The sequence below is a fragment of the Myripristis murdjan genome, chromosome 24 (assembly GCF_902150065.1).
Source record: "Myripristis murdjan chromosome 24, fMyrMur1.1, whole genome shotgun sequence".
NCBI classification, from domain to species: Eukaryota; Metazoa; Chordata; class Actinopteri; order Holocentriformes; family Holocentridae; genus Myripristis; species Myripristis murdjan.
Genome location: NC_044003.1, coordinates 26,454,363 through 26,481,041, shown reverse-complemented (window position 1 = coordinate 26,481,041; position 26,679 = coordinate 26,454,363). Strand labels below are relative to the sequence as shown.

At 41.0% G+C, this 26,679-nt stretch overlaps 2 protein-coding genes across 4 annotated transcripts; both read right to left on the bottom strand.

Moving 5' to 3' along the window:
• Window positions 1-144: 144 nt before the first annotated feature.
• Window positions 145-5,080, bottom strand: rsph9 (radial spoke head component 9). Of its 3 annotated transcripts, XM_030047712.1 has the most exons (6): window positions 5,005-5,080; window positions 4,637-4,816; window positions 4,338-4,512; window positions 3,930-4,056; window positions 2,648-2,794; window positions 145-361 (listed from the first exon to the last, which is right to left on the bottom strand). In XM_030047712.1, exons 2-6 carry the CDS (start codon window positions 4,729-4,731, stop codon window positions 201-203), a joined length of 705 nt encoding a protein of 234 aa, XP_029903572.1. In that variant the 5' UTR covers window positions 4,732-4,816; window positions 5,005-5,080; the 3' UTR covers window positions 145-200. The 3 variants fall into 3 exon arrangements, with proteins under 3 accessions (XP_029903572.1, XP_029903571.1, XP_029903573.1); XM_030047711.1 differs by having other exon boundaries at window positions 4,637-5,040; XM_030047713.1 differs by lacking the exon at window positions 145-361 and adding an exon at window positions 1,804-1,940 and having other exon boundaries at window positions 4,637-5,040.
• A 5,947-nt stretch (window positions 5,081-11,027) lies between these two features.
• tmem63a (transmembrane protein 63A) lies at window positions 11,028-26,314 on the bottom strand. The gene is made up of 23 exons (XM_030047708.1): window positions 26,193-26,314; window positions 23,972-24,151; window positions 23,659-23,738; window positions 23,399-23,477; window positions 23,064-23,101; window positions 22,813-22,955; window positions 22,025-22,076; window positions 21,760-21,868; window positions 21,362-21,432; window positions 21,082-21,162; window positions 20,827-20,950; window positions 20,227-20,360; window positions 19,844-20,002; window positions 19,037-19,190; window positions 18,842-18,948; window positions 18,637-18,723; window positions 17,481-17,546; window positions 17,100-17,262; window positions 16,525-16,630; window positions 16,041-16,208; window positions 15,328-15,443; window positions 15,199-15,249; window positions 11,028-14,602 (listed from the first exon to the last, which is right to left on the bottom strand). Exons 1-23 carry the CDS (start codon window positions 26,310-26,312, stop codon window positions 14,462-14,464), a joined length of 2,529 nt encoding a protein of 842 aa, XP_029903568.1. The 5' UTR covers window positions 26,313-26,314; the 3' UTR covers window positions 11,028-14,461.
• Window positions 26,315-26,679: the final 365 nt, after the last annotated feature.

Genomic DNA, 26,679 nt, shown 5'->3' with positions numbered 1-26,679 from the left:
CTGTCTGGGAATACCTTTTGTAAATGTGACTGAAAAGCTTGTGACTGCACCTCTTTTGTTTATTTGCGTTAACAAAAACAAAAAATCCCACATCTATTGCATGAAATACAGTTTGGTTTTGAGGGCTGACATGGATGATCGTACTGTGCACGAGAGATTGATAACTTGGATTAGGAAGTAACACTTGTCTTTTTTTTTTTTTATAACATGAAAGGAAGATCCAAATTCTTGGTCCCATCACCCATGTAGATGTATCCGTGCTGCGGTGCCATTGGTACATGGTAGAAGGTCAGGCCAAGCCACAACAGACTGCGGAGCACGCACACATTGCTGCCACACTCAAACTGCAGGCTCCATGATCCTACACACAACCAGAGATAAGATGAAGTTGTTAAATATGTCTTGAAGAAATGTGAAGAAGATTATAAAATGTACATTATTCAATAAGGAGAAATGCTTAGGTCTAACCATTAGACTTAAATGTTGGCTGGTGGCTCAGTCATTCACGGGCCAGTTGTGTCTTTGTATCAGGGTGGCCTTGCTGCGTACAGCTGTCTGCAGCCGGCCCTCAGCCAGATCTTGAGAGCAGTGTTATTGCTGAAAACGCTGCCACGTCATGTTCATTGACTGTGTTGGATTGAAACAGAGGCTCCAGAACTCTTTGGAAGTTATTCCCAGATAAGAGGACTATTCCCATGTTGGACGCATCCAAGGGATGTTCTGATAAATCGGCTCTTTGTGCTTTTGGTGTCTGCAGTCTAACCTGTTTCTCAATGCCTTTGGGTGGGGCTATGAACCCCGAGACCCAGAGCACTCAAGTACAAGACCGGGATGTTCTACCAGGAAACCTATAAGTCAGTTGATGGATTTCTTAAAATAACAGAGAGGTGATCCAAACAAGTAAGAAAGTTGTTCTTTTGACATAAATCAAAGTTGTTTCACCACTCCTGTCTTTTAATCTGTCCCACAAGGGCAGGTGTGATCTGACCAATGGCACATATTGCTTATAAATTTTTGCATGCACAAAGCAGCATGTAGGCACTGGTGTCCAAGTTGTAACTATAGTACTGTACAATAGTTCACAGAGTGTGGATTTTCCACACCGCCGTGGCATTAGGAGAAACCTGAGGCCATAAATCAGGGGCTGGAAGCAGAAATGGTTTGTGTAAACTCCCAGACGAGTCTGCAGGATTACTGCAGGGGAAGAGGGGGACCTCATCTTGGGGTCCCAAAGGAAAGCACCTGTCTTTGGGTGGAGATACAATATACCACACTGTCCCTCGAGTCCTGTCTTGAGGATGCTAACTTTTCTCCTTTTCAGCAAAAGTTAATGAGTTAATGAATTCACATGGAGTGGGATATTGGTACAGCTCTATGTTTACTGGACTGATGACCCTGCAGACAATCTCATTTACTTGAAAAATACACACACACACACACACACACACACACACACACACATGTCTAAACCTTCTTAAATCAGACAGCTGTTATATGTTCTGGTCATGGGCACTGAACATGCTCAAGCATCTTCTATCTCTTTGATTATTTTGCTCACACACGTGCATGCACACAGACACACACACACACACACACACACACATATGCATGCATACAGGGCCTCACAGGACCTCACTCCATTTACTATGGCCTGCATCCAGCTGTGCAACCAACCTCACTTGCACAACAAGATGTGAGTAATATTATCAGCCAGGATTACATTAGGAATGTCACCGCAGCTCGAGTTAATGCCGAAATGAGCAGTTCTATTATTTGCCCTTTATTTGGTCTCTGGTTTCCTTGCTTGAGTTCTATCTTTGTCCTTCTCACTGCTCAAGTGAAATGATAGTAAGATTGTCTGCAATTTTTCAATGAAGCGCTGAAGGCCAAACGCACTGTGGGTGGGTCTGGAAACTAGCTCGCTGCACCCAAGAACTCAGCTGTGAGCAAAATAAAGAGAAACCCTTCAGCACACTCTGAGAACCCATATCTTATCTGGTGCAGATGTGCAGTCAAAAGCAAAAGCAGGCCAACAGGAACTGGATGTTATGACTTTGGAAGGTTTAGTGATGCAGCCTTGGTCAAATCCTCAACTCTGGTGATCTGCAGTAGTGGCAACTGTTTTATATGGCCTATCCAAAACATGATACAGAGCAATGCAAAAACGGAGGGGTGGAGTTGGGGTGAAATGGGCTCATTAACCAGGAGGGGATGTCTCGGTTGCTTCCTCTTGAAAGAATTCACTGGTGACTCACCGGCAGCCTAAATCACCATAATGATTTGTGCCAATAATTCAGTCCATTTACGTATAATGTAGCGTGGCAGTTGGAACATGACAAACACAAGTAACCTCATACCACCGGCACTGCAGAGGCCCCATTAACTCTTTTGTTTGAAATGTAGCTGTAATGTTTATAGGTTCAGACCATGTGGATAACCTTCTCTGCAGTGGTTTAGTTGTAGTTGCTCTTATAAACTTTCTCAGAGCTCCGTAATATTAGAAACATTAGACGTACTGTTGTTCTTAATTAATTCAAGAAATTTTGTGGTAGGCCAGATGTGCAGTCTGGGTTCTCTCTGGTTACTGTGTAGTCATACAAAGGCTGACAGGTTATAGTGCAGTGCTAGCTGAACCCAGCGGCTTCACCTTTAGGAGTGTCGTCACTCAACGGGTCCAGGAAATCAATAGATGGGTCCAGATAAGCCATTTCCAGAATGGATTTCTTCTTCAGGTTCTTTGGCTCAGTGAAGTGAAGGAAATTGTGAAGCTTTCCGGCCTCGGAGTGAGAAAGACCTGAGGAATGATGCATCGACACATGATCCACATTTTAATTTCATTATCCAACCTGTGTATCCAACCTGTATAATGACCAGTAAACTTCATTGTATCCTTGATGTTCAGACTAAATAACACAAAATAATCATATATATATATAAAACACAGGATTTTCATACAAACATGCACCAGCAAAGTTTTTTGGCCACTTTCCTGATATCAATATGAATAGTGATTATCTGTGCTTAGTTACTTTATTGTCCAGTAATTTTAGGCCAAAATTGGGGTCAACCTAGGACAAATTGCAAGAGAAGCAAACTCAACTGATTTTGTATCCTCAATTTGTCCTGAGTGAGGGAAAAAAAAGTCCCAAGGCATCCCATTGGTGGAAAGTTTTGAAAATCACCTATTTATGACCACATGTTACCAAAAAACACTGTTTTTAACACACAGGGGAAAGGGGTTCAAAATTTTACTTTCAGATATCACTATAAAAATTCACAAGTTGATCACACACACAAAGACAAGAAAAAAAGTCAATTACAAGTTCTTTGAATTATTCTGTTTACACATGCATATCACACATTATCTGATTTGATATGCAGTAATAAGGAATATAAGGAATAAATGCCAGAAGAGACATTTAAACAGTGAATTAAAAGGTTACTATATATATAGTAACCTTGAATTAAAAGGTTACTATATAACAGTGAATTAAAAGGTTTATATATATATAGTAACCTTTTAATTCACTTCATATGCATGTGTAAACAGAATAATTCAAAGAACTTGTAATTGACTTTTTTTCTTGTCTTTGTGTGTGTAATCAACTTGTGAATTTTTATAGTGATATCTGAAAGTAAAATGTTGAACCCCTTTCCCCTGTGTGTTAAAAACAGTGTTTTTTGGTAATATGTGGTCATAAATAGGTGATTTTCAAAACTTTCCACCAATGGGATTTCTTGGGACTTTTTTTTCCCTCACTCAGGACAAACTGAGGATACAAAATCAGTTGAGTTTGCTTCTCTTGCAATTTGTCCTAGGTTTTTTCATAAAATGACTGGACTATTATCTCTGTCAATTAGGCCAGTGCATTTTTGGATCTTTTGGTGGACCACACATACACCTCGTGACACAGAGGGTAAACATTCACCATTAAAGCTGCGGTTGGTCTGGATCAGGCCGTGACTCTTGATGAAAGCACCACGTGGCACCACAGACACTTCCCGGTCGATCTGATGAATTGTTACCACCAGTCTCTCCTCCTCGCTCACCTTGATCTGCAACCGAGAGCAAACCCCCGCCCACACACACAGCTGGAATTTCACAACCTGACAGAAGTACTTAGAGGTGTTTTAAATGTTGGCTCCACATCTGTCCCTGTTGTGGCTGCAGGTAGGGGTCTAGGACAGCGTGATATTGGCAGCACAAATAAGTAGGTCAGTAAGTTAAAATGAGGCTGTCTTTTGCTGAGGTGCAGCTGCTCTTGCTGAGTCACAGTCATGTTTTCTTCAAACCAAATACGCTCCTATGACAGTTACACAGAGCTGATCGCACTCACCGTGACCTCGTCCTCCTCCTCTGCAGCCTCAGCCTCCCCTCCCTGCCTGTGTGTCTCAACATGCTCATACTTAAATGAGGGGTCTCCCATGAAGCGACCCTGAGCAGCTTTGGACACTTCCTCGATCATTGCATCAGTGGCCGGGGGGAGCAGGAACCAGTCCACACAGTTGAAGCTGCAGACAGAAGATGGACACATAACTCAATAGCAAAGAAACTGCAACACCAGCAAGCTACATCAATTATTATTAGACATCAAGGGCAGAGAGGGATTTGATCAGCATCATGTACAAATCCTACCTGTAAAGATTCTTTTTGTCCTTCAGTTCGTCCTCTCCCCTCCCCTGAACGATGAAATAATCTGCGTTTATTCCAAATATTTTGCCCCAAAGCATCACCCGGTTGAAATTGTAGTTTTGCCTCAGGATAATTAAGGAAGTCTGCAGCGCGGCCCTTTGCTCGGCGGTGAAAGTGTAACCGCTGCCGGCAACAAGGTCCAAAGAGTAGTACAATGAATTTGAGTCCATGGTGCGCACGGGAAAAAAGTCTTAGTTTAGTCAGCGAGATGTTAAAAAACGGTAGTTAGCAAGCTTCTGTGTTAGCATGCTAACTAAAGCCTGCAAGTACCGGTTGCTAGTGCGGTTGCCAACGAAAACAAATCGAGTTACCGACGTTGTCATGGCAACGCTCCTCCGCTTGATGGTAAGTGTCAGCGGGTTGTCCACACGTGGCACACTAGAGAAATATATATCTTTAGAAAAATAAATAAACACAGGTAAGATAATAAATAAAGTGGATCAATGCAAAAAAAAAAAAAATTAATAATAATAAAATAAAATAAAAAATAAGAAGAAGAAGAAAAAAAGAAAAAAAACTATGCATACTTATGCAAGTGTAATAAAAAATAAAATGTACTAAAACATATATGTTATCTACAGATGTTTCACCTTTGAACCTTTGCATAGACTATATGTATGATGAAATATATCTGCAAACATCTATAGAATAGAATATGTGTGTATGTAATAAAATATATAATATATAATATAATAGATGTATATTTATAATAGAATTTTAAGTATAATTTCCATGTGGCAGTCCATGATGCCCGGAGGTGATGGTGCCAGACACTTGGTTCAGCCTTCAACTTGTGTGTGTGTGTGTGTGTGTGTGTGCGCGCATATACAGTACAGGCCAAAAGTTTGGACACACCTTCTCATTCAATGCGTTTTCTTTATTTTCATGACTATTTACATTGTAGATTCTCACTGAAGGCATCAAAACTATGAATGAACTCATGTGGAGTTATGTACTTAACAAAAAAAGGTGAAATAACTGAAAACATGTTTTATATTCTAGTTTCTTCAAAATAGCCACCCTTTGCTCTGATTGGCATTCTCTCGATGAGCTTCAAGAGGTAGTCACCTGAAATGGTTTTCCAACAGTCTTGAAGGAGTTCCCAGAGGTGTTTAGCACTTGTTGGCCCCTTTGCCTTCACTCTGCGGTCCAGCTCACCCCAAACCATCTGGATTGGGTTCAGGTCCGGTGACTGTGGAGGCCAGGTCATCTGCCGCAGCACTCCATCACTCTCCTTCTTGGTCAGATAGCCCTTACACAGCCTGGAGGTGTGTATGGGGTCATTGTCCTGTTGAAAAATAAATGATCGTCCAACTAAACGCAAACCGGATGGGATGGCATGTCGCTGCAGGATGCTGTGGTAGCCATGCTGGTTCAGTGTGCCTTCAATTTTGAATAAATCCCCAACAGTGTCACCAGCAAAACACCCCCACACCATCACACCTCCTCCTCCATGCTTCACAGTGGGAACCAGGCATGTGGAATCCATCCGTTCACCTTTGACTCTTGGTCTTCCTTTCCGGGGTCGGTCCTCATGTGTGCCAGTTTCGTTGTAGCGATTGATGGTTTTTGCGACTCCACTTGGGGACACATTTAAAGTTTTTGCAATTTTCCGGACTGACTGACCTTCATTTCTTAAAGTAATGATGGCCACTCGTTTTTCTTTAGTTAGCTGATTGGTTCTTGCCATAATATGAATTTTAACAGTTGTCCAGTAGGGCTGTCAGCTGTGTAGTAACCTGACTTCTGCGCAACACAACTGATGGTCCCAACCCCATTGATAAAGCAAGAAATTCCACTAATTAACCCTGATAAGGCACACCTGTGAAGTGAAAACCATTTCAGGTGACTACCTCTTGAAGCTCATCGAGAGAATGCCAAGAGTGTGCAAAGCAGTAATCAGAGCAAAGGGTGGCTATTTTGAAGAAACTAGAATATAAAACATGTTTTCAGTTATTTCACATTTTTTTGTTAAGTACATAACTCCACATGTGTTCATTCATAGTTTTGATTCCTTCAGTTAGAATCTACAATGTAAATAGTCATGAAAATAAAGAAAACGCATTGAATGAGAAGGTGTGTCCAAACTTTTGGCCTTTACTGTATATATAAAATCTATGTATAAATATACCAAATATAGAAATATATGAGTGTAAAATGATATAATAAAACATTTGGAGTATAGATATGTGCAGTTCACCATGAGCAGAGTTATTGTAGGAGCAAAACCAAGTGTACAGGCAGAAACTACAGAGCTGAGAGTTGTGAGGGCTCTCTGTCAGACTGAGGTGAGGTATTGTACAGAGTTATTAATATTATATAAGTATTCTCAATGGGGCAAAACCCTCAGCAAGTTAGGGTGTGGAGCTGAGCGTGCACATGTAGCCAATAGGAGTGCATTACTTGAAAAAGTTTTACAGGCTACCACTTCTGGGGCAGCTGCAACTAAAAAAAAAAAAAAAAAACTGAACCAAACCAACTTGCTAGAGTAATTAAAGATATAACTCTGAAGTGGGGTTTCAAACACACACAAAAAACAGCCTAATCAGACAGTGGTCTATACTGTGGCATGTGACCACAAGCATGTGACCACAGTTGGCTCGCTGATTAAAAAAAAAAAAAGAGAGAGAGAGAGACACTTGGCCCTTATATCTCAGGAAAAAAGCCATTATGTGAAAGTTTGGCCCTTAAGAATGGAAACTTGTGTTAAACAAATGGGAGAACCAGTGACACAAGAGAAGCAAGAGCGGCTTTATGTTTTACCAATACCCCTAACTATGGTATTGTGTGTTGTATTGAGTTGCAGTCACGCACACTGGGGTAATACACGCTGGTGACAGACTGATTGGTAGGTTTTGTTGTCATTGTTTTTGCATTTTTCTTTCAACCATAACATTGTAATATTTTTTCTTGAGCTTCCTCGAGTTGTACACATCGACTTTCATACCAGTAAAGCCCACTGAGCAGAAATTGGACTGTATGTGTGTGTGTGTGTGTGCAAAAGAGAGAAACAAAGAGAGCTCTCCATACGATCAGCAGAATAATTTGTAAACCTAATTTGAGATTCTTGCTCTTTGCCTGGAGTTTGCAAAATAATTTGCAAGAGTTTCTTCCCTCCCAGTGCCAAAGGCTGTCCTCTCTGAGCTCCTGGGAGGTTCTGCTGTGCAGCTCTGATTGATGGCTCCGTGTGCTCGCTTCCAGCACTCTTGCTCTTTCACCCATGAAGCGCATGACAGAGGTTGGGAGCAGAGGAAGGGAAGGACCAAAGAGTGCAGCGGCCGAGGAGAGAGAATTGGCTAAGCCCTATGCACAGCTGGCAGGATGCATGCTTAGATCTAACTGACATGACAGCATGGCATTTGGGAATAGGAGTACCTCGTGTTTGTGAGAGTCTTGTGTTCATCTGAGAGAGCACCACGCTAATATATGTAGGCTATCACTTCTTGAAATGTTATATGACACCTTATAGGGGTAACTTTGTGCTCGAGACCAACAGGCAGGCAGCGGTTGCAGGAGATGCAACATTATTGCCTCATGATCTCATGTGAACTGAAATTCTTTTTTTTTTTTTTTTTTTTTTTTTTACCCATAACTCAAGGTAACTTACTGGCTCATGACAGCAGCTTACAGCTCATGGTAGCCATTAATCCCAGGGGCCACTGGAATCTCATGAGCAGGATTTTGAAGGCTAAAAAAGCAAGAGGAGCAGGGAGAGCCTTCAGCGTGGGGTTGTGTGGGTGTTGTTTCTTTCTTTTTTTTTTTTTTTTTTGTTTTGGGCTGAGGCTGAAGTGAGATAGTGAGATAGTTACAACACAAATGAGGAGGGCAAGAGGTGGAGGAGAGGGACATTCGAGGAAAGGCTGACAGAGAAAGTTTGGAAACAGCAATGAACATTTAACAGGGAACTCAGTGTGCCTATAAAAATAGAGGAAAAGACAACTGATCTAAATATTACATTTATCATTTGTATCATTTGTAACCCTAACCCTAACTGAAACTTCTTTCTTCTGCTGTAGCAGAATACAACAGCACCCCTCTTAGACATTCTCTGCTTATTTCTTTATTTGCAGGCTATGTGACATAGTGGGAAAACTACAGGGCATTTGATTGTGGATGCAAACCTATTTTGCCTGTCACATACGCCTACATCTGTACTCAAATTATATACTTTTAACAAGATTTAGCATTCAACTAGTGTTTGGCAGATCTCGTGCTGGATGCTGCTGCTGCTTTGGCCCTTTGATCTTGTCCTTTCTAACCTTAACCGCCCATCTGAGCTCAGCGCTGCCTGTCCCTGTCCTCCCCATTAAGGCTCAAGAACAACAGTCACAGAATACTAGCAAGTTTGAATAATTCCCAATCTTCATTCATTCCCATTCTGGCCTGCCTATTCCCATGCCACAGTGCATTTCTGGGGCTCTGTGTTTCAGCTATTAACTGTCCAAACAAAAGAGCCTCGGTCTAGAGTCACATGCTTCATGAGTGGCAGTGATTTCAGCTGCCTGGACCTCCGCCCTTCTGGCTTGTGTAGTCCCCCCAATACAAAAGGGAGGGAGAGTGGGGTGACTTTTCTGCAGAGCACCCCACACAGAGCAGTTGGACGTGTACACACAAGGAACAGCCCCCGACCCACCCACCCACTCACGCAGACAAACACACTTTCAGCATTTTGCCCAGGATGACACCTCATTAGACTTGGCACTGGATGTGGAAGTTTTGGGAGATGCAACAGAGCACCCCCCCCCAAACACGCACACACACAGACACACACATACACACACACATTGGCTGAGAAGGAGGTAAGACTTGGAGTGCTTGCCGTCAGTGATCTGTTTCTGTCCGGGTCCCACTGCTCTGGGAAACTCACCTCCCAGGCGACCAGCGTTGCCACGGCACTAATCCCGCGGGACAAAAGGTGGGAGTGCCACAGAGCACGATGCTGCCGTGAGTCCTCATTGGCTGGCACAAGCCCACGCGATGCTGTGATTGGCCGGTGCCATGTTTATATACAAATTGGAGCGGTCAGAGGTTACATCCATCGATCTTGGTGGTGACATGAAGGAAGACTGAACCCCCCACCGACACCACTGCAGCCCCGGAACTCTAAATAGGTTTAATTCCTGTTTCATACACACACACACACACACACACACACACACACACACACACACACACACACACAGTCCTTCTTTCTAGGCATGGGTAAGTTCAGTGGCCTGAGAGTGCAGACTTAAGTGAATGCTGAGTGGGAGGGAGGAAGATTACTAAATAAAGAAGTGTCTGTGGTGTAAAAAAGCACAGACAAAAACAATACCAAGAATGTGTTGAGGGCCCTGGGTTCAATGGGTTGCACACCTACACACAGTCACAGTAGCATTGCATTTGGATTAACATAGGATAAATATTTTAATGCTACTTAAGACAAGTAATATCAAACAGGCTAACCATCTTCCATTTGACCTCACCAAATCAGCCAATAGATACAACAAATAACTGAAAGTGTGATAATTTTTTTTTTTTTAATTGCATTAATACTTCACTTATTTACTTTTGTGCTTCTTGAACTTCATCTTTTATACTGTGTGATATGCACTGTATCACCTAAAAAGGGTTCTGCTTGCCATCACATTTTTACATTGCAAGATTAGCAATTTACAGGAAAATGTTATTTTCTGCTGAGAATAAGACAGAACACTTTAAAATCCGCAACTTGGAGACCAAGAGCGAGAAAGTGATGGTTCAGGGGCCAAGAGCGGAGCAGAGAGCCTCGTTGCAAATCTCAACATCAACAATATTGTACGTGTGAGTGTTGGAGCAAGCTGTTTGAACTTGAGATGCCGTGAGCCACTCCCAGTTTGAGCGTAATTAGATCAAACTTCAGATCAGACTTTCACACACCCATTAGCTGAAGCCCAGAACCATGTGGGTCGGAAGAGAGCCAGCATGTTTGAGGTCTAAGCTCTATTTCAGATGGGGTCAGGGTTCGCCGTGTGGTTTTGGATCGATGTATACTGTAGCTCTGGCTGCTGCAGCTCAGGCCGAACAGCTTCCCAGGCTCCTGCAACCCTAACTTCCACATTACTTCTGCTCCACCGAGCTGGCAAAAGACCGTCTCTCAAACTGGGAGCACGCATTAAACACACCACACACACCACATACACACATCCCCCAGACAGTATATCAGGTGTCTAATATCACACTCTCATCTCTTTCCCAGCTCATCATCAGAGCCACATGAGCATGTCTGCAAGTTATTAGTGCCCCCGCATCCTCGCCGTGCACAGCTTTCTCATGTGACTTTGTTGATGTCTGCCTGTTCAAATCTGTCTCCATGTCTCTGTGCACGGGATTCATGCGGTGTGTGTTTGTTTGATTATTAGATTTTCATTACAAACCCGACTAGATTATTGGCTATATTCTCAATTACTGCACACTGGGAGATCAGTTAACACAGTGTGAGAGCAAACTTTAAACAGTGCCCTTTATTACCTGATCACACTCTCACAATGAAATAACAGTTGTGTATGAGCGAACAAGCAACAGATTGTTTTGTAACTCTTAATCTCTATCCAACATTCAGGCTAAAGCAAACCTGATAACCTTTGTGCTCTCAGATGTTGTGAAACTGCAGATTAAGACAATGAAAAAAGCTAGAATCGATACTTTTCAATGTTGTGTAGTGGACAACATTTGAGGCTTGCACAGGTTTTCTTTCTAAATATACAGTTATTAGCAGGAGGAAATACATGTATACATAGTATGGGATGTGCACATTATATGATATGATTTTCCCAAAATGGGTGGAGCTGGATTTCAAAATTTCATTGCCACATTTTGGCAATCACTGATGCACTCTGCTGAGTTTTCTGTTACACAATGAGCACACAAAGCACATGGACTGCACTGGACTTTCTTAATGTTGTCATTTTCTCTATTAATATGACTTTGATAACAAAGTTGCACCCATAAGACCTCCCTTGGGCTTAAGATTTTTTTTTTCTAAATCTGCATTAGTTTAAGACTTTTAAGGGTGTTAATGCCCCTAAGTAAAAGTGCGCACATGAGTGTGCACATGTATACATCAACAAATTAGTAAAACCTGACAGAGAAGAAGTGTGTCAGCTCCTAAAGCCAAGAAACATTCATTTGTTGGTAAAGCCATTAAGAACCACCTCTGTGGCTGCTGTTCCTGATTTTCACTGTTCATTTCAAGAACTAATGTGAACCTGCATAAAAGGTACACTGATCCTGATCCAATAACAAAACCCGTTTTCACCTCAGCTAACAATGAAGATATGTTTTGTTAGCTTAGCACTTCATTAGCCACATATAACAACTGTGCTAATCATTACAGCCCCATAAAAAACACTTCAGTGAGAACAGACGTCTTTCTCAGCTGGGGTAGGTACCGTGGTGAGAAAGGGGAAAAGGGCAGGGAAAAAGAGGATGGGGGGGAAAGGGAGCAGGAAGGGAGACAATGGGGAAAGATCAGGTGAGGAGGTGGAGTTACTGGAATTGCCACCCAATAAAGTGGTTCATACCAGTGTCAAAGTGAGTTAAAGAAATCGTCAGTCCAACACTGTGCATTTCTCCTGTTTCACCGCAGAAGGGAAGCTGCCCTGTCACAGATCAACAGTGCCCCCCACTGCTAAGGCACACTCATAACCAGTGAACTTATTTTACAACTGCATGATTCAGGACACGTAACTCTATACCACATGTTAATGGTTAATTATTAATATAAGTCATCTATAAATTAGTAACATTTTGTCTGCTGGATTTTTGGGAAGCAAGATTGTCATTATCACTGAATGCACTGGACGTCACCGAGATCAGTTTGCTAAAACAATGACTTAGTTCCATATACAAAAAAACAAAACAAAAAAACAATTAAACAAAAATAAAAAATATGCAGGCAAAACGTTAGGGCAAATGGCTCTATTACCATTACAAAAATAGTCCTTGATTATTTGTACAGTCATGAAAACATGGCATCATTTCTTACTCTGATTAAAATAATGCAGCATCTCATTTAAGGCAATAATCAAAATAATGGCTCTAATCATTATTATCATTATCTAGAAATTCAACAAGAGAATGTGCTGGCAACAAATATACTGACACTGAGACAAATGTTTGTACTGTTATCAGCTTATATGAAGCAAAACAGGAAGCCCTTGTTAGTAAATACATGTTCTGTGCTCAAAAAAAGGCTGCTAGGATAATATCAGTCATTTGCTTCAACACTTGGCAGGACTTGGCTTTTGGAATTAAAAAAAAAAAGGCACAAATGAGAATACAAAACTAGGCACAAATCTGCCTAGACAAGTATTACAAACATGGGTGGAATGTTTTCCACCCATTTGGCATCAGCAGCTATGGCTTGGTTGTCTTAGTTTGGTCGCCTTTGCATAATTGGCTTCAGCTTCAACTTGGACACATTCATTATTAAGGTGTATTATTTGTTTAGTTTGGTTTTAAAAAGGCACTTTTTGGCTTAGCGTTCTTTGGTGAACTGGTCCTTGACAGCAGAAGTGTTAGTGACTAATTACATTTACTCATAATGCTGTAACTGTGTAGATTTTTTTTTTTAAAAAACTGTAGTTTGAGTATTTTTTAAGTAAGTAATTTTACTTTTACCTAAGTGCATTTTGCTCACATATTGCATTTCAGTATATTTTAAATCATAGCCATTACAGAGAACAAATGATCAATGACAGATTGTTGAACCTTTCACAATGAAGAGTGAACAAAGATGACAAGAGGAAACTGTTTCTACTTGGTTCTACTTTTTGTCACTGCCAAATTTCCAGTAAAAGCTGCACTATGAAAACTGCAGATAGTTGAAGGAAGTGAAGACTGTTTAGACTCAACTGGCAAAAATGTGGAATACATGTGGAGAAAAGAATAATGATACAAGGGAGTGGGCCTGATGATGAGAACCATGTAGACTCACCATCATATAATGTGCTTATTTGTCAGTTGAGCCTACAGGGTCCTCACTTCATTCAGCCCTTATTAATTTTGCACGACGCGCTTTTAAAAGAATCTAGTTTGAACCGTGTACTCATCCTGTTAAGATCACACACAACAAAGTTATTGTTTTGAAAAAAGTAACTCTTCAATGCACTGGAGAGTAAACTTTTACTCCAAGTATTTTTTTAAATTAGATACTTTTTCATTTTACTAAAGTAGATTTTTACTGCAATACCGCAAGTAACAGTACTTTGTACTTTTGTACTTTTAGCAATTTGTAGCATTCTTTCCATCACTGCTTGTCAGTGGTGTCTATTTAAGGCAAGTACAGTATTTTAACTGTAGTACTGTTTTTTTTTAACTGCATTTCTGTTGCATAGAATGGCTTTAAGTTAAAACTTGTCATTCAGTTCAATTTCCCATGGATGCATTTCTCTAGCCCACCAACCCGCAGTTTAAAGAGACCTCATGGTTTCATGTCATTTACATATTTCCTTTAAAGAGCAATACATCTATGGCAGTTTTTTCACTAATACTTTCATTTCATATCTTTCCAGAATGGAAGATAAGAGTGTCTTCTATTTTCCATGCTTTCCTTGTGTTGGACGGCATAACTCCAGACTTTGGAAACGTTTCCACTTTCTGTTATTTCCCTCGGGCGGTTTCTGAATCAGCAGCCGGGAAGAGTTCACTTGAAGCTCTGATACAAGAAACTCACTTCACTGAAATGATCTTCAAAGGTAGGAGATTCCTAATCAGCACTGAAGGGCATCTTGACTCCAGTGCTCCGATTCAGTGATCCAAGAGGCTGTCGTCCACTGGGTTGGCACAGTGAGCTGGACTCTCCTCCGTTGAGCCATAAAACTGCTGAGGTTTAGACTCCTCTGGCGGGCTGGCTGGCGAGTCAGGACTAAGCACTCTGGGAAGGTAGACCTGTGGACATGCATCAAACACATCATAGAGGTTCAGAAGGAAAAACAGCTTATCTTTCCTTTATTGTTGGCCGTTCTCTATCACCTCTGTAATATCTAATAAACAGAGTATGACTCCAAAACAAAAGAATGCTGAGGGTGGACAACAGATCTTGGAAGTTTACTAGAAAACTGAGAATGTACTGGAAGATGACGTGGCCAATGATAGTGAATGGAAAGACCCAGGATTTGCTAGGAGAGTGACAGATCACTTCCAAACGACACCTGTATCCTATTTCACAAATAACAAGGAGGCAAGTATTGATTTAGCATTTTTGGATGTGAAAATCTAATCTAATCTAATCTAATCTAATCTAATCTCAATCCAGTAACTGCTTTTGTATTTTTGAGCATTGGTATTTCGTCGCTTTTCTGTACTAATTTTGCAGTTGCTATTTCCATAGCAGCTGAGGTGAGAGTAATAACCAAAAACAATGATGGATAGGGTGCCAGAATGGTGAGCAAAGTTAACAAGAGTTCTAATCTTAATTGGACTCATGGAGATGGAGGGTCGAAAATATTTAGGTGTAAAATGTGTTATGCAATATGAACACTTGCCATGACATTCTCTGCCAATCCGTCTTTTGCATCCTCATCCTCCTGTTTCACCTGCAAAGGAACACAAATTGAATATGGTCTGAAAGTGCACACATACACACACCAAACCACACACATGCACACACTCACCATGTAGTTGTGTGGACTGAGGTATCTGAAGTGTCCGAAACAGGTGTAGCTGACACAGATGAAGACAGTGACACACAGGACCACCAGGGTGAACAGAGACGTAGCGGCCATGAAGCCTGAGGTCACCACACAGGCACACATGCAACCACACACAAATGGACAAAGTTAACATGGTTGAAAGAGGACATCTTAATCACCTCATAGGGTTATCATCCATTAATATATACTCAACAGATACACATCTAACCCTTACTACATCTGTGGGTGTATATGTGTCTGTGATTCATAGGGGGGGGATGTTTGACAAAACTCACAGTTCAGAATGCATTTTGGTCTGGGGATCATGGTTTGGAACACTTAGTACAGAATTACTTTTTTTTATTTTGACTGAAACAAAGACTAACTATATTTTCAGCAGTTTTTTTCAGACAATGATCGGTAATCTACATGGAAAGTATTAAAATAAAATTGAAAACCCTTCATTATATCAGTAAAAGATCACTACATGGAAATTGTACCAAAATCAATACCAAATTACAGTATGCACTTTCAATGCAAAAATACACATCTTCTGTTTAAACTGGCACATACTGTTGCTGCTGATGTATTTATAGATCTGTAGTTTTCTAAGTAGTAGTGGTCTAACTCATTTGGTTCATCTTAAACTGCGCAGGCCAGTTTGCCAACCACTCTACATTTAGCATGTCTCTCACCTGTCCTGAGGACAGAGAAGAAATAAAGCCAGATGAGGCAAATGATGGGTGCAGCCACAGCTTGATTGACAGCTCCCAGGTGGACTTGCCGATCCATGCGAGCAGGCAGGTAGGCAAAGTACAAGTTGTGTTTGTCCACCATGTGCTTCAGTATCAGGTACAAGAGACCTGAAAGTTGAGACAGACATATAAAAATCCAGCCATGCAATTCAGTGAGATACTTGTGGGTATTCAAAGCAGGTTGAGGAGGACAGGGGATGCATTTTAGAAAAGGAAAAAAAAAAATCAGACAGCTAGGCCTCTGTGGCAAAGCCTGTGTACAATGAGCAGATCTTTGAGATGAACATAGTGTTCCTTGTGGCTGTGGGTGTTGGGAAATGTCATTAAATGAGCAAAATAATGAGAGCGAGACCTACAAAGAATATGGAAGAGGGTGTGTGTGTGTATGTGTGTGTGTGTGTGCAAAGCACTCCTAACTACTCACCAAAGGGCACAATGACAGGGCAAGTGATGCTGTAAGCCATGATGACACTAAAGACACAGAGGGTCCAGCCATACATAGCTCCATATTCAAACTCATAGGCCTGGTTCTGTAGAGAAGACAACATGATGCTGTGCATGTATGTTATCAAAAACACAGATCTACAGAGCTGCAGCTACTGAGGCTGTGAGGGCTTATAGGAGAAGTGCTTTGCTGGACTGTTCGTACAAATATGTTCTTTTCCTGTACTTCCTGTGATCTCACAGTCAATGCAAGAACAGGGGAAAACACCACATATTTAAGATGTCAGGTGAGTGCTTGCCTGTTGGTTCTGTGCATAGAGCACAGAAACATTGCTAATTTGCTTAAGTTAACTGTCAACTCATATCAGAAAATGGCCACAAAGACTGCATAGGCATAGGTAGCTGTTGCATCACTGAGTTGCACTGTGTGGTCAAAGTGATGCAGCTCAGTGGCTACATACAAAACCAACTGACAGTGAGTTATACCAGCTGCCGGTTGCTGCAGCTGCTGCAAAAAAACACATCGCTACTTAAAAGGACAATGCCATGACTGACCTGTTTGACGTATTTCCTCTCAGCAGCCGTGCGAGCAAACACCATGCGGATGGTGTAAAGTAGTAACCCTGGCAACCGCAACAACTCCATGCCAGAACCCACCAAGGCTGCTGCGATCACATAGTTGACAAAAAATGCCCCTTGGTCAGGTAAGAACACACACCTGTAAGATGGGAAAGAAAAAAAAGAAGGAAAATCACAAAACAAAAAGAAACTAAGATAATCAAACAGAATCTGGAGCAAATTACAATGCCACAATGAATAATTCTGCAAAGAATACAAATACAGACAAAATACGGCTAGAGCGAAAGGTAATTACAATTACAAATCTATGATACAGTACTTTCTTAGTAAGAAACAAAGAAAAGGGGCATTACTTACTCAAACCTCAGTTTCCCATCATTGAGAAACTCTGTATCAAATAGCCAGCGGAAAAAAACTGCAAGGCTGATGGAGGAGAACAAAAGATCAGAACAAAACTCAATCCAACCATCGGCCTGAGAGAACTCATCTTCGGCCAACTGGTAAAGATCCAATTTCAAATTTGGCATTTTATTGTGTATAAACACACCATTAGTAAGCCAACCAATTTGTTTCTTAATTTATTGCTGCAATAAGGTGACATGACATCAGGGAGGCATCAGCCGCCAAAAGCTAATCACTTCATGTGCCTCTTTGTTTCCTGACAACGTGAGCAACAGTTCTTATCAGTTCTGTGCAAGAGTCAAGCTATGTGGCTTATCGAAATTGCTCAATAAAAGATCATGTGATGAAGCAAATGATATCGCTTGTAAAGTTAGCAAAAAATTGTCATGACTTAACATTTTGTAACATTAGTTACTTTCTAATAACAATGATCTTTAATAAATCATTATCAAAAAAGGGAATTGATGCCAATAATACCATGTGCTATCTGAGTGTACTATTACTTTAATTGAAGTTTTGCAATAAGATGAGCCCTATTTTGAAGCTGACATCAGGATCACTTAAACCATCCATAAGGCGTAAGACAAAGGGAATCATACAACCACACTGTTCATGTCTATTTCAATAATGTCTATTGAATAGGGAAGGCAGGTGTTTTGGGGTTGTTTTTTTGTTTTGTTTTGTTTTTTTCCTAACCAGTCTTAAAACCCACAACAGCCAATACCACTACAATACTGCTATGATTTTTTTTCTAAAAAACATAATACAAATGCAGGTGCAAAACAGGTTGAGCTTTTCAGACAAGCCTGTCTTAAAATAATCAGTGTTTTGTAAACAAAATATCATCTTTTCTTATGTTGCTAATTTGTCAATTATATTAATGACACACTCCCCAGAAAAGATCACAAAAAGCCAAATACTGGCAATAAAGATTATTTTCAGACAAAAATCAGCAATGCTAATATTGCTTTTAGAACTCATAACCGCTGATGCCAATAGACTGCTGATGTATGGATCCATCCCTACTACTGACAGCGATGAACTGTGAACTATAACTTAACAGGTAATTCAGATGCTGGAGAAACTTTACTCTGATGGCGGTGCTAATTACCTGGTGAGTCCCAGTGAGGGGAGAATGAGCACCATGAACAGCAGGAACATGTACAGCTTGTGCATCATGCTCAGCTGCTCACTCGACCTGAGACACAGGTGACACTGGATCAAGACATTTTCTTCCAGTAACAGTAATCAGTCACTGCACTAATATGATGTGTGAAAGAATGAGAGCCAGGGAAACAAAGAGAGAAAGAGAGTACCTGGTCCAGTGTGCCTCTCCCAGTGTCGAATAGTAGACGATGGTGGGCAGTAGGGCAGAAAATGACCACAGCAGGAGAGTGGGGAAAAACTGACTGATCACAGCACTCTGCAAGGAGAAAGGAAACACCGTCCATTCCTCATTTAAAAACCAAAACCATGTTAATAAGGAAGTGTGTCTGGATGTAAAGTCTCACGTTAAGGTAGTAGATGGGCTTAGTGACGTTGAACTTGTCAATGGTGCTGATGATGATGGAGGGAGTGGTGAGGAAGGTGAGCAAGAAAAAGAGGAGGAAGTTGAGCAGCACACAACGCAGCAGCCAACAAAAACCCTGCACGGACAGATTTTCCCTGGGATCAAGAAAAATAGCACAAGCAGTTGGATAGTTACTTGTGATGAAACGGCATAGGCTGTAGATAAAGACAGACTTCCATTCAAACCTCAGATCTAACACTCTAAAATCTAGACCAAAATGACACATCTGCATTGTATATTTGCTACATTTTACATTTTAAGCATTTAGCAGACTTTAATATCCATAGTGACTTCGAGTGAGTGGACAGATAGGGATTCAATGTCTTGCACTTACACTTTGACAGGATAGACGAATATTGATGGACACACTGGACGTTGCAAGGATCAAATTTGCGATCTACTGGACCAATTACGACATGGTCTCTCTAACCACTAGTATGCCCTGTGCTAACGGTGATGTTCACCATCATCATGTTCACTAAGTGGGTTTTTACACATTCATTCAGTCATCAACAGATTGTAAAATAGTACAAATTCATGAATTTACAATACTAGCAGGCAGAGATTGGTAGCGAAACTAGAGAGTTAGCTGTATCCAACAAGTACCAGGGTATGCCATGAACATTAAGTCAATGCTCCTTAATCCAAAGTTCAGAGACGCTTCATAAATACCAGGTCTGGTGTTCAGCTGTGATCTAGATTGCCTCTAAACAGTTCATATAAAAGTGTTAATGTTTTCAAGTCTTACCAAAAGATATTCCTTGGGTGAGGTGCAAAGCTGACTTTCCACTTCTTCACTTTCAGAGGTCCACTATTGGATGAAGGCTGTGGTTCCCGCCCACAACAACAGCTTCCTCCACTGCCACTTCCGCTGCCACACTCCAGCGCATTGAAGTCTTTCAGAACACTGAAGGGAGCGAATGACAGCTGTCAGAGATAAACATCAACAAAATGAACCTGTTTATCCACAGAAAAAAAATGTTAGACACTTTAATATGAGTGCTATGGACAAACTGACAGTCATTTTAACTTTTAGAGGTCTGGGGTTTGCTAACTGAATACTCAAGATGTAAACATAGATATAAATACAGATACAAAGACAGAAACAGAGAACTTCAAATGAGTACTCACTACTTGGCCATAGCCTCGGTCTGCAGAGTGACAAAGGCCATCCCCAGGGGGTGCTGTGGCACCACTTCTGCCTGATTCCTCACTTCCTCCAAAAGGTCTGCTTCTTGTTTGCGGTAGTACTCTATGGCATCTACCTGGGAGGAACACATTCACATACACACAAATGCACAAATATAGTCAGCTTATTCATCAAAATTTCAAAAACAAACCAAGAGACTACACTGTGGCACAAATCATCGTGTGCTATAGAATGACACTGCAGTGTTTTCTTTTTTTTTTTTTTTTGGTAGAACCACTGGACATAACAGCTGCATATAGAGTGGGAGAACAGCAGTAAGCTGCTATAGCAACGGTAAACAAAAAGAAACTGTCATCTAATTGTAAAATACTTTACATATTTTCCCCTGTCACTGCCACCATAAAGCTTTAGCATTGAAAAAAACTTAATGTTCAGTTTCACAATATAGAGCTCTACAGTCATATGCAACCTATGGCGAGTATTTCTTACTTTTCTCAACAGCTGAGGGGATCTTAACACGATATGAAAAGCAACAAAAAATCCTGCATTAATAAACTGTCAAACAGTGTGGTCAATCTCACCTCCTCACAGTTGCAGGTGGGGCAGCAACAGAGCTGACCACACAAACGTGGGTTAATCATTTCACGTCTCCCTGTTTTGACCATGACCCGCTCATAGTAGCGCAGGTTTTTTCCAGCTCGCATCCTGTTTTGGGGAAACCACAAAACAAAACAAAACAAAACACAATTGGTTAAAACAAAACAAATCTCTCAACAATATTTTGAAAATCAGACCCAAAGTATGTTTATATGCAGTCATCTCTGGTTTCTTCTTACCTCTCCTTGTCAACGTGCATGAGTTTGGCCACATCATATGCCAGGGTCACAGCACACACTCGACAGGAAGGGTATGCCTCTCTATAGAAAACCAGTACTGACAATGAGAAACAGAACAAATGGCAACTATTTACATGCAAATGCATGTCCTTGTTATACACAGGACATTTTAATCCAAATTCAGTATTAGAGAATATGGAAATACTGCGCTCAGCCCACTGTAAGGTCCCACAGTTCCATTAAAGGACGTAATACAACAACAACAATCCAGTCTACTCACGTGAAATGCATCTTTACAGCATCCACTGTGGCATCTTTAGGGACTGAACAAACAAACAAGGTGTTTCTGGTCTATGGAGAAACAGCCAGAATGACAGATCAGAGTTAAGTATTGTTGGACAGGTGAGTGACACTCTACAAGTTTAATATGGGTGATGCTGCAGTTTGTGTGATTTTTTAATCACACTAATCTGTTCAGGACTCTGCCTCAGGAGTCTGGATAGAATTGAATGCATGTAAGAACAACATAAAAAATTGGAAAGAACAGGAAAGTGGACACAATTTAAATAAATGCATCCGGGCACAGGGTAAAAGCCAAAAGCCAAAAGATCAGTGTGGATACCTTGAGATATGCCCTCAACATCAAATCTTTGAAATGTTAGCAAGTCAGAAGCTCACCATCTCCCTGCGCAAATCCTTCATCTGTGATGTGTGACGTCGCAGCAGAACGACAGTCAGGACCAGGTAGAGGACTGCAAACACGGTGTGCAGCCATAACAGTTTGTTTCTACAGGCAAAGACAGTTAACAGCGGTTAGCATTTTTTCCATACCTAGACCAGAAAAACAAAACACATTCACTGCAAGAAAGGCTTAATGTTTACATACTATATGCCTACATATCCTCATGCTTGTTATTTTAATGTTCGCGTATATTATAGTTACCCCTTTTGAAGATTGGCGATAGTTGTTCTTCCAAAACTGTATGGATCATTTACTAAGAGAAATAACGTAAATAAAAGATGAATTAATGACATACGATAATGACTGATTTTACTATTTTGATTTTATCCACTCTTGGCAGGAGACCCATAAAGTTCACTTCTGACAGTAGTTACCATTGTGCCAAACAACACCTTAAGAGGGCCCCCCAAATGGGGGGCTGCAGGCAACCTCCGCAACAAACAGCATAAAACAATGCACTAATCAATTAAAAATATAGTGATGTTGCCACATCAAATTAAAGAGAAGAACCTCGGCAACAAGAATATATAAGCCATTTTTACATGCTGCAAACACAACTCCAACACTTTTGCTCTGCTTCACTTTATCAGAATCAACCTTTGCATAGGTAATGTTCACATATTTTGCTACGCTTTGGTAGAGGACTGGAGCTGCAGCTGCATCATTCCAAGTGGATAATCATCCTGAAAGTGATTTTTTTTTTCATTTATGCTGTGTGCCATCTTCATTTACTCTTACCCAGTAACATATAGACTGATATTTACACATCTGAAAAAAAAACCAAAGGGAACAAAAGTGTTCCCTTTATTATGACACTGCAAGGTAAGATATGAGTAAGACACTGAGTAAGACATTGTAGTTGCATTATGGGCATGCAATTTTCAAGCAGACACCTAAAAAATAGGTTAGTTTTCAAAGGGTTAAAGCTGCTCTCTGTAAATGCCACTAATGCCTTCTTGATAAAAGATAGAGATTAGTGCCCAACTCACCAAGCAGGTCTCCAGTCAGGTTGACAGGCAGGATGATTGAGATGGAGGCGATAGTTATTAGTACCAGCAAGGCGATCAGGTGACGCTGGAAGGACAGGTAGATGACTGCATCGATGCCACATTTAGCTTTTACCATATCATCACTGAAACACACACGCACATACACACAAAAAACACACAGCACACTCATCAGAACCATATTTGACTTTACTCTTAAACTGTGAAACATCAACAGAGACAAACTAACTCACTCCATTCTGAGGATGTAAGGCAGCCACCCACAGCAACCCTGCAAGGAAACAGATGTGTTGATTAACATACACTAATGGAAAATAAAAAAATATGTTGTTCCTGTTGAAAAGTTGTAATATGATACATAGTACAATGATAGCATGCCAGGTTTAACAAAGATGAGCACCGCCCATTGTGGTTTGAAATAATTGTAATGTTCCCTTCATTAGTTTTCTTGTTGATAAGAGTGATATGATGGCTGATTTCACATGACTCTTAATCTTAATCAGCACTGATTTTTTAGAAGCTTCATGAATGCATGTTTTGGGGATGGAAAACACATTATTTTCCATACCAGTTCATTCTCAGGGTCCTCTGCGTTGGAAACACGGGATGACATGCGTCCATAGCGGCGGTGAGATGTTTCACTGAACCTGACAGACAAAGAGCAAAATGAGGGTAAAGGGCTTTCAAGTCAAACTGGCAAATTAAAAAAATAAATAAATAAATTTCATAATTGTTGTTTAATAACTATGTTTTCTACTTTGGGTACATCTCCATTTGGGAGAAAATAATTCACATATGAAAATTAATCATATGAAATTGTAAACTGACCCTTCAGTGTCTGATACCAGTGCCAGACGCCCATAGTCCCAAAACTTTCGTCTGATGATAGAGAAGAGGATCAGCAACACCTAAAGTTGAAACAAATGAGTCACAGTGACTGTTTAATAGGCCTATTTAATTCATTAAAATGAGTTTAACAGTATAGGTAATAAAGTCATTTTTTTGTTGGAATACTGCATGACTGGAATAAATTGTCTCGTGTTCCACTCACAGTGACAGTCATGTTGTCTTCTACCACACAGTAGAAGACAACATGACTGTCACTTGATCAGAATTACCACGCATACACACAAACACATACCACGAAGACAATGAAGTCGAGCAGCAGTACTACGTGCACCCCTCCGAAGACGACTCCTTTGAGGACGGTGCTCTGAGTGGAGCTGAAGCAGCTGCTGTTGTCCACATGGGAGGAGCTGTTTGTGCCCAGCTCCCACCACGGCAAGGACATTACTGGAACGGAGCGAGGGCTTCCACTGCACTGTATGAGAGAGGTAATGGTATGCTGAACAACTACCACATTTCTCTAGTCTGTTCAAATCGGCAGAGTTGCTAGAATCATCTGCTCAACTCTCATAGATTTAAAAAAACTGCATTTGAAATTGCTGTTATGGAGTGTCCAAAAGATGCAACAACTCTTATGAAAAAAAGAAATGGATAAATTTGTCTCCACTGAGAGTTGTCCCTAACTCTTCTAAAGCTTGCCAGAGTCGAGGAGTGATCTGCTTTGGGGGTGGCTTCACCATCACTACTTGAGTCATTGCCCATGATTTCTTTACTATAGGATTTGTAACCCAAAATAGGTCACAGTCCACCGGTTACAAGAAAATCAACTCTAAATTTTACCCGTGAGAAGGATATGATGTAACACACATGAAATCAATGAGATGAAATGGGTAAGCACACGGTGCTACTACAGTGAGCACCTGCTACAGAGACCTAACTTTGATGTTAAGAGGTTTGGTGGTTACCACATGGCACATGCATCATGGATCTGAATTAATCACACGACACCCTGAGAAGGCACAAAACAAAGTCCGACATCCAAGAGCCAGCAATGTCCCACATCTGCCCTCAATCCTGGTCAGAACAATAGTATCACTGTTGCTGTTGGCAAAACAAAGTCAGGGCCCGACAATGTCAGCTTTTGAGGAACTGATAGACACTGCCTCGTGTTTAGCTTGATGACAAGGCATTTTTGATATTATGCAAGGGTTCTGAAATTATTCTCATAAGACAAAGAGCTTGGAGAATTTGCATGCAACCCTTCAGTCCCAGAGAAAATCTCAAAAAAGATACATTTGTAAGGATTTTGGAAGGTGAATTGTACAGTAAATTTGTAAGTATTCATATGACAACAGCATTACTTTTTTGTTAGAGCAGATCCATTTCATTATTTGGGGCCCCAGACTGCAAAACAAGTGTAAAAGCTGAGTACATGAGTATGATATTGAGATAACTTTCTCATCCTTTCTCAAGATGTCTTGAGAAGGGTTCATGTGACCAAAACATTAATTATTTCCCTTAAAAAAAATAAAAGCAGAGGTGAAAAAGTGTGTGCGGGAACAGACTTCTGTCTTTGGAATATGAGCTACGGACCAGCAATATACAACAATGCCTCAAATCATAAGCCATGGTGGACTCAGAGTGTGCAGGTTTTTGTTGCAAGTCCACACAAGACAATTTGCAGCCTGTAAACACCCAGAGAGGCGGAAGTGAGCTAAATGTGATGGTGTACTGTACGCCTTGGCTGGAATGCAACAGTGAGACAGTCCACTGTAAGGCCATGACTAATTTCAATTTATGATTTCCCTACGACTAGGGGTATTTCTCATGACCCAGTGTTCAACCATGGTGTGGAAGGTGGCTATGTTAAAACACTGTTTCAACACTGTTTCACTACAGCGCGTGACGAACCGACGCCGTCACAAATAAACGTGGTCACAAGCCCCCAGAGCCCTCGCGCCCCACCCGGCTCGAAATATAAGTTAAAGATACGCTTTGGGTCACGCGGACGCACTGACTTCGTACCGTTAACTTTTAAATTCAAATAAATGGCTACCAAAACTGTGTACAAATGACTGCTTACACACAGGCTAGATGTTAGCACAGTCTGCTGTTTGCTGGCGTGGCAGTGCAGTCTGACACCGCGACACACACTGAAGCCTCTTTTTATTTCTAAACAGCTGTTAGCTGTTATGACACTCGCTCACTGACTTGTCATTGTTGTTATATCGTTAATTTTCTGTGAACCCGGCCTAACTTTCACATTCGTAAGTAGTTGTTATGACGCATAATTGATCCGACCAAGTACGCCAAAGCTGAAATCTGCTTTCACCAAACAAGGTAAACAAACTTTGCGACCTTATGAAGCCAAACACAGTGACAGGCATCTGCTAAACCAAGTTAGCATTAGGTTTAGTGCTGCTCCAGACGGCTCTCTAAAGGCTACAGGTCTGCATTTGTGTGTACACTTTAAATAACGTTGTTTGCGAAAGTGTGTGGAACATGGACGGACTTACCTCTTTTTGTCTGTCTACAAGGAAACCTCTTGCTGCTGTAATACCCGAACTTATTAAGAGGAACTCAACCTGACAAGTTTCATTTTTCTTTTTTTTTAACTTGGTGGTTGTGTTGTACATCCGTGTCTGCGCACAGAGTGGAGTCGGCTCCTGCTGGGTGGATGCCTTCCTCACTCAACACATCATTACCGCGCCCAGTGCCTCTTAGCTTACCCTTGGCATAAGTGTGATTGTGTATTTACATGCAAGAAAGTCAATATTGTATAAGATTTGCTGCCATTTACTTTCCGTCCCCAGTGAGAATAAGGACGAGGTGATATCAAAAGTGGAAGTATAAGCGCCGTAACTCACTGTTACTGTAACTGAGCAGCTTTTTGTACCTTTTGAGTCTTTTTAAATCAGTAAATTACACTTTTACTAGTAATTTTACCTAAGTACTGCAATTACCGGCTTTTTTAAATGCGACGCATAGCAGAAAATATTGCGG